Source organism: Acinonyx jubatus, chromosome A1, assembly GCF_027475565.1.
Source record: "Acinonyx jubatus isolate Ajub_Pintada_27869175 chromosome A1, VMU_Ajub_asm_v1.0, whole genome shotgun sequence".
Classification (NCBI taxonomy): domain Eukaryota; kingdom Metazoa; phylum Chordata; class Mammalia; order Carnivora; family Felidae; genus Acinonyx; species Acinonyx jubatus.
In genome coordinates, this window is record NC_069380.1 from 96,860,857 (window position 1) to 96,873,776 (window position 12,920).

The following is a 12,920-nucleotide window of genomic DNA, read 5'->3' on the forward strand; positions in this document are numbered from 1 at the left end:
ATTTAAAACAAATCTTTATTAAAAAAAAATTTTTTTTTTACATTTATTTATTTTTGAGAGACAGAGAGCACAAGTGGGGGAGGGGCACAGAGAAAAGGAGACACAGAATCCGAAGCAGGCTCCAGGCTCTCAGCTGTCAACACAGAGCACGACGTGGGGCTCCAACTCACAAACCGTGAGATCATGACCTGAGCCTCAGTCGGATGCTTAACTGACTGAGCCACCCAGGCGCCCCCCAAAAATCTTTATTTTTAACTTAAGTTTTCATTTTGTTGTTGTTACTATTTTTTTTTTAATAGAGATGCTTCATCGATGTGCCTTTTTAATCATCCGTTAATAAATAGTTTCTAAGTACTTTCTATTCGAGGAAGTGTAGGGGATACAGACAAGACATTCTTGTTCCAGCAGAGCATTTATAATCTTCAGGGAAGGAGGCATCAATATAAACAGCTGCCTTCTCCTTTGTGATTTGTAAGGTACATATATCCCAAGACCTTTAGAGATCCCCAGTTTTCCAAATGGCATGGTCTCTCACCCCCATTAAATGTTGTAAAGTACAACTGAAATTTTCATAGACTCTTTCGGAGCCTTAATGATCATGTATTTACAGAGCTAAAGTCATGCACAAAGCTTTTAAAATAGTTGCTACCAGTAAAAGAAAATACGTATAGTATGTTTCTTCATTTCAGTAAGAATAACCATGACCTTACCAGTGGGTGAATGTAAACTCAAGGTAATGGTGGTGGATGATGAGTCTCCTGAACGAGCCATATTGTAGACCATGACCTGAGTCACCTTGGAATTGGACATGCCAATCCTTTCCCCATACTCCCTGTGTTCTTGCTCAGAACCTTCCCTTTCTGAGCCCTCTTCTCTTTCATCAGTCCTAGTTTCTAGCTTTCCACGGAAGAGAGTCGTATTGCTTTCCAAGAGTCATGGCTGTGAAGCCGCACGTAGAACCAGGGGGAGTGAGAGGGCAGGCGGACAGATAAGAACCTTCGTTAGCTCAGAGCCTTCCTCCCTCACCTGAGCATTAAGATGTGTGCGGCCCACTAATGTTCCTGAGCAGGACTGGTGTGGGCTTTTAGACTCACTTGTGACGAATTAACATCATGAAGGTTGTTTGTTGAACGCCAGAGGTTTGCCTTTTAGAGTTTAGAGTCTTTCTCTCGCCCTTTCCTTCCCCACCCTTCCTGACTCCCTCCCTTTTTCTCTCTTTCTGTTTAACTCTACAAGCAGTACATGAGAACACACATGTCAAGGGTAAGTGCCAGTAAGAACGGAGCCTTTGCTCTTCACACGTGACTTCTAGTACCTTGCATTTGTCTGACACCTGTAGTAGAAACTCAGCAGTGGAGTGAGTGAACGAAGTGTACAAAGCAAAAACTTCCCCTTCTCCTTGCCCTTCTTCTTCCCCAAGGTGACTTTCCGTTGAGTTCTTGTTTTACCTTCGTTGGCCAACTTCTGTACTCTGAAGAGTTGGAGTGATATCATTTTCCCTCTGGAGCAGGTCTTGGGCTAAGCAGGAGGTAGTTAAGCACTCTGGGTTTTCCTCATGCACGTGTAGCTTGGCCCTAAGCTGGGAGCTCTCTGCGCACTCTTAGGGACTGTGATGCGATTGTAGCTCCTTTGCTGTAGCAAGAGAAAGCGCCTTCCGGAGGCTGGCACTGGAGGAGGGGATGGTGGTCTCAGTCACATGGGAGGCACTTAAAACCTCGTAAATTGTGGCTTTGGTATTCAACTCTATAAATGTTATAGAGAGCAATGACGGTAATTTCTCATAGTTTTCCCAGTTACCCGCCTTTTTCTGGGATACTTAAATACTTCTGTCAAAAACAGTTAAGGGAAAAGAAGTTAAATTGAAAAAAAAATTTTTTTAATGTTTATTTTTGAGAAAGAGAGAGAGCAGGGGAGGGGCAGAGAGAGAGGGAGACACAGAATCTGGAGCAGGCTCGTCTCTGAGCTGTCAGCACAGAGTCCAGTGCGGGGCTCGAACCCGTGAACTATGAGATCATGACCTGAGCTGAAGTCGGCCGCTTAACCGACTGAGCCAGCCAGGTGCCCTGGAAAATAAGTTAATTTTAATGTTTATTTGCAACAATTAGGGCAAGAAATATTTTGTAAATAAATACTAAGTACACGCAACAAATTAGAGCATTTTTACGCATCTGTTTTGACTATCTTGCTATGACAGAACCTTTGATGAACATAGGTATTTAAAAGGTGACTAGATTGTGTATTTCCTTCTTCCAACCGAACTAACATTCACCTGTTTAAATTTTTTTTTAATGTTTATTTATTTTTGAGAAAGAGAGAGAGAGAGAATGAGCAGGAGAGGGGCAGAGACAACAGGAGCCACAGAATCCAAAGCAGGCTCCAGGCTCTGAGCTGTCAGCACAGCTGATGCGGGGCTTGAACCCACAAACAGCAAGATTATGACCTGAGGCAAAGTCAGATGCTTAACCAACTGAGACACCCAGGTGTATCCAGCATGCACCTGTTTTAAAATTCGTCTTTCTTCCTTTGTTGACTATAGAGTTTGTATTTGAACCTAAAGGCCTTAACCATATAACCACCAACAATTTAGCTTCCTTCTATCTTACTCTACATTAATTCACATTTAAAATGTCTCTGTTGTATATACTTCTTCAGTGAAGTGAAACTATTATTGATTTTTACTCTTGTGAAGAACTTCTTTATAAAAAAGACATCTTGAAAAATAAAGGATTTTCTAATTTTTCTAAATGACAGAGAACGTGTAATGTAGAAAGCGCCACACTAACTTGGAAACTATAAATATGTTTGCATTTTGTTTGCTTTATTTTACTCTCCTGTTGTGAAGAAAAAAAAAATAACACACGTTGCTCTCTTCCTATCTTTGACAGCTATTGACCTAAAAAATGGTTCTGGAAAAGTCTATCAAGGCCCTGCAGTAGGCTCTGCAGATACGACCTTCACACTTTCAGATGAAGATTTCATGGAGGTAGTCCTGGGCAAGCTTGACCCTCAGAAGGTAATGTTCCTAACAAGTCCATTCATCATCATTGCTTCCTATTTGACAATTGCAGTTTTCAGCTGACTCCCAAATGCTGATTTATAAGACAGGTTCCTTACAACTTTGAAGAAGACACAGTTGATATCAATATCTGGGTTGACAGATCATATATATTTTTAAAGGAGTTCCAAATAACACCTTTTAAAACTGAATTTGGGGGTGACGTTCTTCTTCAGCATAGACTAGAACAATATAAAACCCACATCTAGACCTTTAAATATATTCTGTCATTAATTCAGAGGTGAAAAACCATGCATTACTAGATACTTTATGAAATTAGAAATTCATTCCTGATGTAGAAGATTAATAAGTTGTCTTAATCATCATTGAAAACTGGAAATAGAAGGATAGAATGTAACAGCTGGTGTCTTACTTAATAAGATGAAACATTTAGAGGCCTTTCCCTGGAAAATAATGCTTATGACAAGGCTGCCCTCTCAGATCACTATTAGTTAATATTGTTCTGAGACTTTTGGCCAAACCACAGACGCAAAATTAAAGAAACTGATGTAACAATTAGAATGGAGAAGAAAAACTTGTTACTTTCAAACCATGATCATGTAGCTAGAAATCCCAAGAGAATCAACTACTATTTATTAGAATGAAGGGCTTCAAGCAAGCAGTTGGATATTCAATTATTATTAAAAAATAGCTTTCACACAGCAGTGAACCCAAGTAGAGGATGTCACTGAAAATTAAAGTTGTTTATAATCACAACGCAAACTGTAAAATGCCAGTGACTTGCCGAACAAGGAAAGCCTATGTGAGAACAGTTGTGCAAGTTTACAAGGAGCAGAGCAATTTGGATATCTGAGAAAGTGCACTTTTCCTGGATAGAAAGACTAATTTAAAAAGAACTGTACAGTAATTAGTGTAGTGTTAAAAATGCGATCTTTGACATGAGATAGGTCTGAGTTTGAATCCACGCTGTCACTTACTCTCTAAATTCTAGTGTTCTCAACGATAAAGTTAATACAATAATTGTGATAATCCCAAACAGTAGTCATAACTAAACCTGATAACGTATACGAAGAGCTCAGTCTGGTGCTTCGCACCAGCTGACCTCAGTTGATTCCTTCCCAGAAATTTACTTAGCACTTAACTCTGATTCCGGCGTTAGGTGTGGCTCAACATGACCGTGCCCCCTACCGTTTGAGCTTAGTTCTGGAGTGGAAGGGAAAAAAAATCTAATTTCAGGTATTGAGAAAAATAAGGCACAGTAATGGGTCAGAGCACTGGTTGGCAAACTTTGTCGGTAAAGGGTCACCTAGTGAACATTCTAGGCTTTGTGGGCCCGATGGTTTTTGCTGCATCCCCTCACTTCTGCCCCTGTAGAGTCAGAGTAGCCACAGAAATATGGAAATAAATGAATGGGGCTGTGTTCCAACTGTAAAACTGTATTTCCAGAAACTGGCCTCAGAGTTTGGCCTGCAGGCTGTAGTTTGCTGGCCCCTGGATTAGATGGTGATAGACTAGGGGAACTGTTTGAGATGGGGTTGTCCAAAAAGGCCTGACAGAGCACTGGCCAAAGTGAGTGCTCATGGATGAACCATGAGGCCAAGGACACGAAGTGTTGATGCAGGAGTAGCCGGACTTTACTGAAGCACTTTAACTGTGAGGAGACAGGTGAAGAGCACTGGGAGGGGGGGAGGGGGGGAGTGGGCAAGGGCTGGTTTGCACAGGACCTTCGCAGTCTTGGCAAGGAGTCTAGATCTCGTGTGTGATAGGAAGCCATTGTGGCATGAGTTTGAAAGGTCATTCTGGCCGCTGAGTGGAAAATTGACTCCAGGGCAGAGAGTGGGTCGTTAGGAGTTCTTTTTTAGACGTGTTACATTTGAGGTGCCCTTATATAAAGATTTAATGTAGGATCAGGGAAACATTTTTGCAATTGCCAGGAATACGAGACCCTTGGGGGTGAATGGATCATTTAGTGGATGGCACTGGGCAGTGGCATAGGAAATGGTAGTGCTTTCATCACTCCATGTACCTAAGTTACCACCAGACGGAATGGGATTAAATGTTAAAAAATAAAAGCAGAAGCGAAAACTTAACAGAAACCTAGCTACTTATTATTCTTCATGATAATCCTTTGAGAAATTCTAATTAATATCAGAGTTTTTCTGAAGCCTTTTGGCTTTGTTACCTTCTCCCCAACCTCAGTGCTAAGGTCATTAGTCTTCAGTCATCAGAGACCGCATCTCCTCGTATATACAGTCTTTCTCTCTCTGCCACCGACTCTTGTTGACCTTGGTACCTTCCCTCATGATTCATAAAAATGGCTTCTCCAACAAGTGACCCTTTGTTCATTCATCTCTCTTCTGATTATCTTTTACTGCATTCCAAGTCTGCTTTAGCCCTTCTTAGCATTCAACTGAGTTAACCACCAACTTCTTGAAATGATGTCATCCCTTGGCTTTCTTGACACCATATTCTCCTGTTTTGCTTTCTGTACCTTTGGCTTTTCCTAATCTCCTTTACTGTCTTCTTCTTCCACCCCACCCATTAAATTTGGTGCTTCTCAGGGCTCATTTCAGGGCTCTTCTCTAAGTAACGTCTTCCCCCAAATGCGTTCCTCCATCCTATGGTATTTAAAGCCTTGGATGTGCTGACAACTCACAGATCTAAATGTCCGACTTGTCTTCTCTGAGTTCCACAGTGTTGTCGGCATCTCTCCACCTGACCCTCTGATGGGAGGTCTTACTGGCATCTCTCACTGACGTCATCTAAGATAGAACTCATGAGTTCATTTTCTCCCCCAGTCTTTTCTGTCTCCGTAAATGGCACTACCATCTATCTATACAAGTTAATATGCTTGGTAATGTAAGGATTGTCTTGGCTCTATATTGTCTTACCTCTATATTCTGTTTGTCCTTAATTCTGCCTGATCTTTCTCCATAATATATCTTAACATTCATCCTCCACCTTCCCCGCTAGAGATACCACCACGATCCAAGCCTCCAGCATCTCTGCTGGCTTACTCCTATGGCTTCTTGGCTGGTCTTACTACTTCCAAACTTGTCTCTCCACCAGTCTGTTCTCCACACAGGGTCCAGGGGAACCGTTTAAAAATGTAAATTAGATTATTGGTCGCCCTACCTGAAAACCTCCCTAAGATTTCTGTTTGCCCTTGGATGACATCCAGACTACCAATCTCCCATGTCCTGCGTGGCGATTTTCTTGCTCGTCTTTTCTCGCTTCAGCCCACACCATTTGTCTCCCACTTAGAATGCTGAGTCATTCACATTGTTCATTCTCTCCATTTCTTCCCATCACCTTTTACTGCTTTGGTGTCTGTGCCGTTGCCTTTTCTGGATCTTGTCCCCTGAGCTTTTGGCAGAGCTGGCTTCAGTTCATCCAGAGTAGTTCCTTTCTGTTAGGGAGGATGTGAGATAGCATCCTGCTCTCTCCTTCCTAGTGTTTATAACAGGTTTTAATTACTTACATTTTATTTTTTGACTCCCCTACCATAATGTTAGCTCCATGGGAACAGAGGAAGATAACCTATTTCCTGCCTAGATTATTGCCTAGCATACTGTGGGCCCTCACTGATACTTGAGCAGATGAAAGCAAGGATAAAAATCAGGAACAGGAGCTCACCAATAGCAGTTGAGGCCATGGGGAAACTGAAAACGCCAACTTGTCGGACTCCTCGAGGTGGTCCCATAAACCTGGGGGAAATAACACAGACAACGACGATACACGGTAGAGTGGTGTCAGTAACCTCTGCAACGCTCTGGAAAACACCACATAGAAAAAAGCAAAAGTTGTCCAGTAATCAATAAATAGAAATGACTTAGATACATAAGAACTATTAATTTTTCCCAGTAGCCACAAAATGCAAATTAGTGGATGTCATTTTGCCTCAAATTTTCAAAGGTTAAAATGAACAGTATTGTTACAGTTGGGATAAGAGAACTCACAGGTAGCTGGAGTGAGTATAAACTGGGTATAGTCTTTCTGGAAAGCACTGTGGGAGGGCTTCAGACTTTGTTCCTTCGTGGCAACCTGTGGTCTCAGTACTTTTTGCCTCGCACCCCTAGGCTCAGAGAAATACCTAACAGCCCTTTATTAAGTGATTAGGTCCAAGCAAGAGTTGTGTTTCATTGATGTCCCTGTATTTCCCTCGAAAATGTTAAATGTTCCATATTGTTCCATACTGTGCCGCACAGTTTGCACGCTGGTGATGGGCAAGCGTGGTTGTGTCATGATTCAGTATTTCTTCTTCTAGGAATCTATCCTAAGGAAATAGATAGGGACAGAGATCTCTGTACAGAATTCTTCTACTCTATGACACCCGTCCTCGTTGGCTTTGGTGTATCTACTTCAAGGAATTAGGTGTTCTGATCCTCGGTGGCATGTCCGTCTCAGAGCTGGACCCCAGCAGGCAGGTCTCGGTACTGACCCCTCTGCCAGGCTCGCGGAGCGTAGCGCCTGTCACTGCCCCACGAAAGCAGTCTTAGCTTTGAAATCCCAGGCTCCTGTTTGGACCGACCCCTCGCAGTTGATCCTGATTGTGAATGAGTTCCCCTTTATTTTTTTCTGGGATAAGAAGTTGGCGTAGTTTTGGCTTTCCCTCCAGTTGATGAGGGTTTGCTTCTAAGATCAAGTTGCTGTATGTTGATAAGCCGGAGGCTGTGTTGAGGAAGAACACGTGTGAGTTCAAGGCCTAGCCCCGCTTCTCGCTGGCGCTGTGGCCTTGAGCCGGTTATTACAGCTCTCAAGTTTTCTCAGCTGTCGACTGGCAGGAAACAGGCTCACTGCAAGCTGATGGCTTGGCTTCTCAGGTGAGACTGTATTCCTAGGCTGCTTTGTAATGGTAAGAATACATGGATATTACATTTTTTCCATCTATCTAAAAACTTAGGGATTTCTTTTTCACTTCATAGTCCATATACTATTTCCCCATTAGCTGTATGAACTTTGACGTATGTGTTTTCTTACTGCGAGGGAAGTTGACAGCAAGGGTGAACTTAAGGAACGTGGACAAGTCTCTGTGTCAGGACAGGCCCACAGGGGATTCTGTAGTGTTCGAACTCTCCAGCCTTCACTTGGTAATAATGACACGTTTGGTAGGCCCTTACCGCACATCACACGCTAAGCTAAGCGCTTGACACACTATTTCGTTCAGCTCAGCGACACAGCTGCGTTATTTAGGTACTGTTGTCATGCCCCCGTAGATGAGGAGGCTGGAGGTCAGAGAGGTTAAGTAATTTGCCCAGGCTCACCTTGCTTGGAAGTGGCAGAGCCTCGATTTTAACCCAGCCCTTCTGATGCTACAGCACAGGGCCGATTTGCTACTTAGTTACACGGTGTTGTTTTGTCATTACATGGCTTTCTCTTTCAAGGAGTAAGAAATACTTTTATTGTCAGGACTACAGCAAAGCCCTATATTCATAGGGTCTTAAATTCACATTTAAGAACATAGACCGACATCCAAGTGTGGGTTGAGACACAGAACTCCCAGATCTGTCAGTTCAGATAAATTATTCTGTGGTTTTCCAAAATACACAAGGAGTCTTTTTGTTTGTTTGTTTCCTTAGGTATCTAGGAATTTGGGTACTATCTATAATCATTAAAGTTTTATTGCTAGATAAAAGTTGCCTTTGTCATCCAGAGGTATTATCTCAATTGTATTCAGTCTGAACAGTGATCTTTTCAAAAAAGAAATGAAATGCAACATGATAAAGTCTGGCGCTCTTTTGTCCCGCTTTCCTTTCCAGGCATTCTTCAGTGGCAGACTGAAGGCCAGAGGGAACATCTTGCTGAGCCAGAAGCTTCAGATGATTCTTAAAGACTATGCCAAGCTGTGAAGGACACACCACCTTATTAATAAGAATAGAGAAATTAAATACTCTTGTCTCCCAGATATGCAAAAGTGATCACAGCCAAGATACAGAGGACTCTGCTTAACATTTTCAGACTTTAGATAACTTTTCAGATTTTAATTTTTTACTAACTTTTCACGTTATAATTATTTTTTACAATGAACTATAAGCTAGCATGTAATTATCTTTCTGTTCTTAGAGCTATATCTTCATAATAAAAAATTTTCTCCCAATTCTTTAGAACTGTGATAGCATTTATAAGTGGAAAGGAACATTAAATGAGGAAAGCCACATTGATGTGTTTTGCACTTTGTTTTGCTAATTTCTGTTCTCTAATGTATTGATACCCCAGTTTTAACATGAATTGTCACATGTATTCACTTATTTTTCCATACTTTGCTATGACAGTGTTCTGCTTTAAAGCAGGAAAAAGGTCTTTATGTTCCCAAATAGTTTTCCTTCTTCTCACCTTGGTTTTGTTGAAATTTTTTTTATTTTCATAGAATGCCTGTAAATCTACCAAACATAAGAATTTTCTTGTTTAATCAGTACTCTCAAATCAGAAATAGGTCACAGGCAAGTGCTGTCACACTGGTGTTTTCCCCACCATTTTAACTCGGATGATGTGTGCCCAGGAGATGCCCTTTTGATGGGTCGGCCGCAGAGGCGACCAGCAAGTGGGATGCCGAGGTCGGAGATGGAGTGAATCCCAGTTGTGGAGTGCGGCCGAGAACATGTGTGCGGAGAGGGCTGTTACGGGCTGCGTTCCCTGGCCACCGGGCTTTGACGTGGAGATCTCCGGGCAGGAATGTATTTGGAGATGTGGGGATCAACGCCTGGGTGGAGAGTGGTAAGCAGAGGAGGCAGAGAGAACAGAGGAGGCTCTGGTGCCCGTCAGCATTGCCCTGCGCTAACCAGTCACTGATCACGGCCCGCCCTACTGACAGACTGTGACCTGGGGCCGACGAGTGTGCTCAGAGACCGCTGTTGACTTGCTCAGGAGCTGGGGGACCATCTTCAGTCCCAAATAGGGCTTCGGGGAGTGTGGCCTGGCACTTCGCTTCAGGAGGCTCAGGGATCAAGGGAAACGGTCTCAGAAACATGGAATTGGAACATTTAGCACAGTGGGGGAACACAAAGGCACGCCTCAGGATTGTTGGCTTAATGAGTGAGCAGGATGTGGAGAAGACCTAGAAGTTATGCCTCAGCCTCACAATCTCTGTATGGTATCCTAAAACTATAATTCAGAGTGATTTTTTGTTACACCAGTAGAATTTGTTTTTTAAAGGGGCAGCCTTTTAACGTTGGTCTTTTGTCATAGCCGTTGTTGCTCTTGAGCTTGGAAGAGCTTAGTGTCCTTCCAAATAGAAACAGTATGTTAAAATGAATCAAATGCCACACACTGATGAGAGTGTTGAATGTAGACCCTACATCTTTAAAGCATGTTAAGAAAGAGATGTTTTAATTATCTTCCTAACCTTTCTCTGTCAGTCTCAAAGGTCAGGGAGAGGCTGTTATCCAGATTGAGCGGCTTCTTCTTCGTCTTTGTGCTCCTTAACTTTTTCTGTAATCTTCATACTGTTGAATACACTGTCCTCCTTAATTCATCATTTCCCTTTTATCCTTCATTAAGAAATATATTAACTTATTAATGAACCCATGGGTTAGTCTCCCTGTTTTCTCTTTTTCTCTTCTATAATTTATCCTATCTACCCATCTCTGTAGGATCAGGATTGAGGTTTCAGGCCTGACCACCCTTTGGAAGACATTTTCTTCCTGGATGGTTTCATCTCCTCTCCTATCTTCACCCATCGCCTGAGTGCTGGTGCCCCTGAACCTGTATTTTAGTTATGCTCCTTCCATAATCCCACAGTCCCACCCACAGTTACAAGTCATTACGAGGCTGTTGTCCTCTGGTTACTGTGCAGGTCAACACGTCGTCTTCCCCTCCACCCGTAAATGCGCATGTATTCTTGTTGCCTTAGTTAAGAACATCACCTCTTAGGGACACCTAGGTGGCCCAGTCGGGTAAGTGTCAGACTCTTGATCTCGGCTCAGGTCGGGATTTTGTGGTTCATGAGTTTGAGCCCCGCATGGGGCTCTGCACTGAGTGGGGATCCTGCTTGGGATTCTCTCTCTCTCTCTCTCCCTCTCTCTCTCTCGCTCTCAAATAAACAAAAGAACACCACCTTTTGCTGAGGCAAACTAAGAAACCAGTCATCTTTGACTTTTCTAGTGCTCACCCCCCACATCCAATCCTTCACTTCCATTTACTGAATCTTCCAGGGTTTTCCAGTTGCTGCTACCATGTATACCCTCTTAGTGGATAGCTCATTTAGTGGTGTTCCCACTGGTCTCCAGTTTTTCACCACGCACCTCCTGCCCACCAGAGGGGCCTTACTAGGACACACACCTGAATAAATATGTGACTTCCCAACTCAGAAACCTGACAGGGTTCTCACTTAGTCTTCTCTCCGTCAGACTCTGGCATGGTTCAGTGTCGCATCAGTTGGGATCCTTGCGGTGGCCAATAATAAAACTAGTTCACACTGGTAACACAACTTGCCTGCGTAACAGAGGAAACATCTAGAAGGGTAGGACTGTCTTTGAAGGGGCTTGATCAAGCGATTGTGATCCTGGCCCAATTCCTTGCCTTCTGTGCCTGCCTTATCCGCAGGCTCCATGTGGTAGCCTCCCTGGTAACTCCAGGTTGTTCTTGTTTGGTCATAAGAAGGCAACCACCAGGTGCAGCCTCACAGTCCCATCCCACATCAACCAGCAGAATAAAGAATGCTGGGTTCTCTCAGAAGCCCAGGGAAGGCCTCATCTGGTCTCTCTAGCCATGCTGGAGTCAGAAGCCAATCCTCGGATCACCTCTATAGAGATGTTGGCTATGCCTGCATCTATCAGGACCCAAACTTATGGCTGAGGGTAGTGTGTTGACAGGTCCCCAAGACTCCCCTGGTATTGATGATTTGCTGGGAGGACTCGTGGGACTCAGCATACAGCCACACTCAAGACTACAATTTATTATATCAAAAAGATACAAAACAAAAACAGAAAAAGGAAGAGGCTGCATCGAGTGAAGTCCAGAGGAAATCAGGTACAAGCTTTCAAGACTTTTTTTTTCCTATGGAGTCACACAAGACACGCTTAATCCCCCCAGCATCAAATCGTGACAACACGTGTAAAATGTCTATCAAGACTCAGTGTCCAGGGTTTTCACTGGGAGGCTTGTCACACAGGCTCGTCTTGCCAGACCCCGTAGCAGAATTCCAGATTCATAGAAGGAAAGCAGGTATATTTAGCATAAACCCCCTGGTACAGTTTGGGAACAGGGAGCCGCTTTCTCAGGGAATGGGGGAGCCCTCCTGAAATCTAAGTTCCCACATGCCAGCCGAGGGCCAACCTTGCAGGCAAACCTTTCTAAGGATAGCTGTCTCAGAGCTGCCCTGTTAACTCTTCTGCATCCATGGGATCATTCCCCCAAACCTCATGGCCCAAGAGCTCATCAGGTGTGATGTCTGAGGAAATCGAGAATACTGGGAAACCAAATCACAATGGTCCCTCTGCAAAGACTCCTTAGCTCTTTTTTTTTTTTTTTTAACTTCATCACCTGGTAAACTCCTCTATAGCCTTAAACTTTTCAAGTGTGCACCTGTGTGAAACTGTTCTTAGTAATACTGTTGACTTCTCACAGAAGTCGGTGTATCTGTTTTATTTTTTAATTTTTTAAAATGTTTATTTTTGTGAGAGAGAGAGCACAAGCAGGGGAGGAGCAGAGAGAGACACAGAATCTGAAGCAGGCTCCAGGCTCTGAGCTGTCAGCACAGAGCCTGATGCGGGGTTCAAACCCACAAACCATGAGATCATGAAGCTGAAGTCGGACCCTCAACCAACTGAGCCACCCAGGTGCCACGGATATATCTGTTTTAAAGGAAACAATCTAAGCAAGTGGATTTTTATAGTGAAGGGAAATAGATTTGAATAATAATCTATTTAATGATAGTACTCTAACACAAACTTTACCCTTTATTAAG

The 12,920-nt window shown here is 43.2% G+C and overlaps 1 protein-coding gene across 2 annotated transcripts in view; it reads left to right on the forward strand.

Moving 5' to 3' along the window:
* HSD17B4 (hydroxysteroid 17-beta dehydrogenase 4) overlaps positions 1 to 9,171 on the forward strand; it is an 86,227-nt gene extending 77,056 nt beyond the window's left edge. For both annotated transcript variants that reach the window (XM_053220042.1, XM_053220034.1), the window contains exons 23-24: positions 2,886 to 3,013; positions 8,776 to 9,171. In XM_053220042.1, the coding sequence (XP_053076017.1) occupies positions 2,886 to 3,013; positions 8,776 to 8,865 (218 nt within the window). In that variant the 3' untranslated portion in view covers positions 8,866 to 9,171. The remainder of the gene's footprint in view (positions 1 to 2,885; positions 3,014 to 8,775) is intronic.
* The last annotated feature ends 3,749 nt before the right edge of the window (positions 9,172 to 12,920 follow it).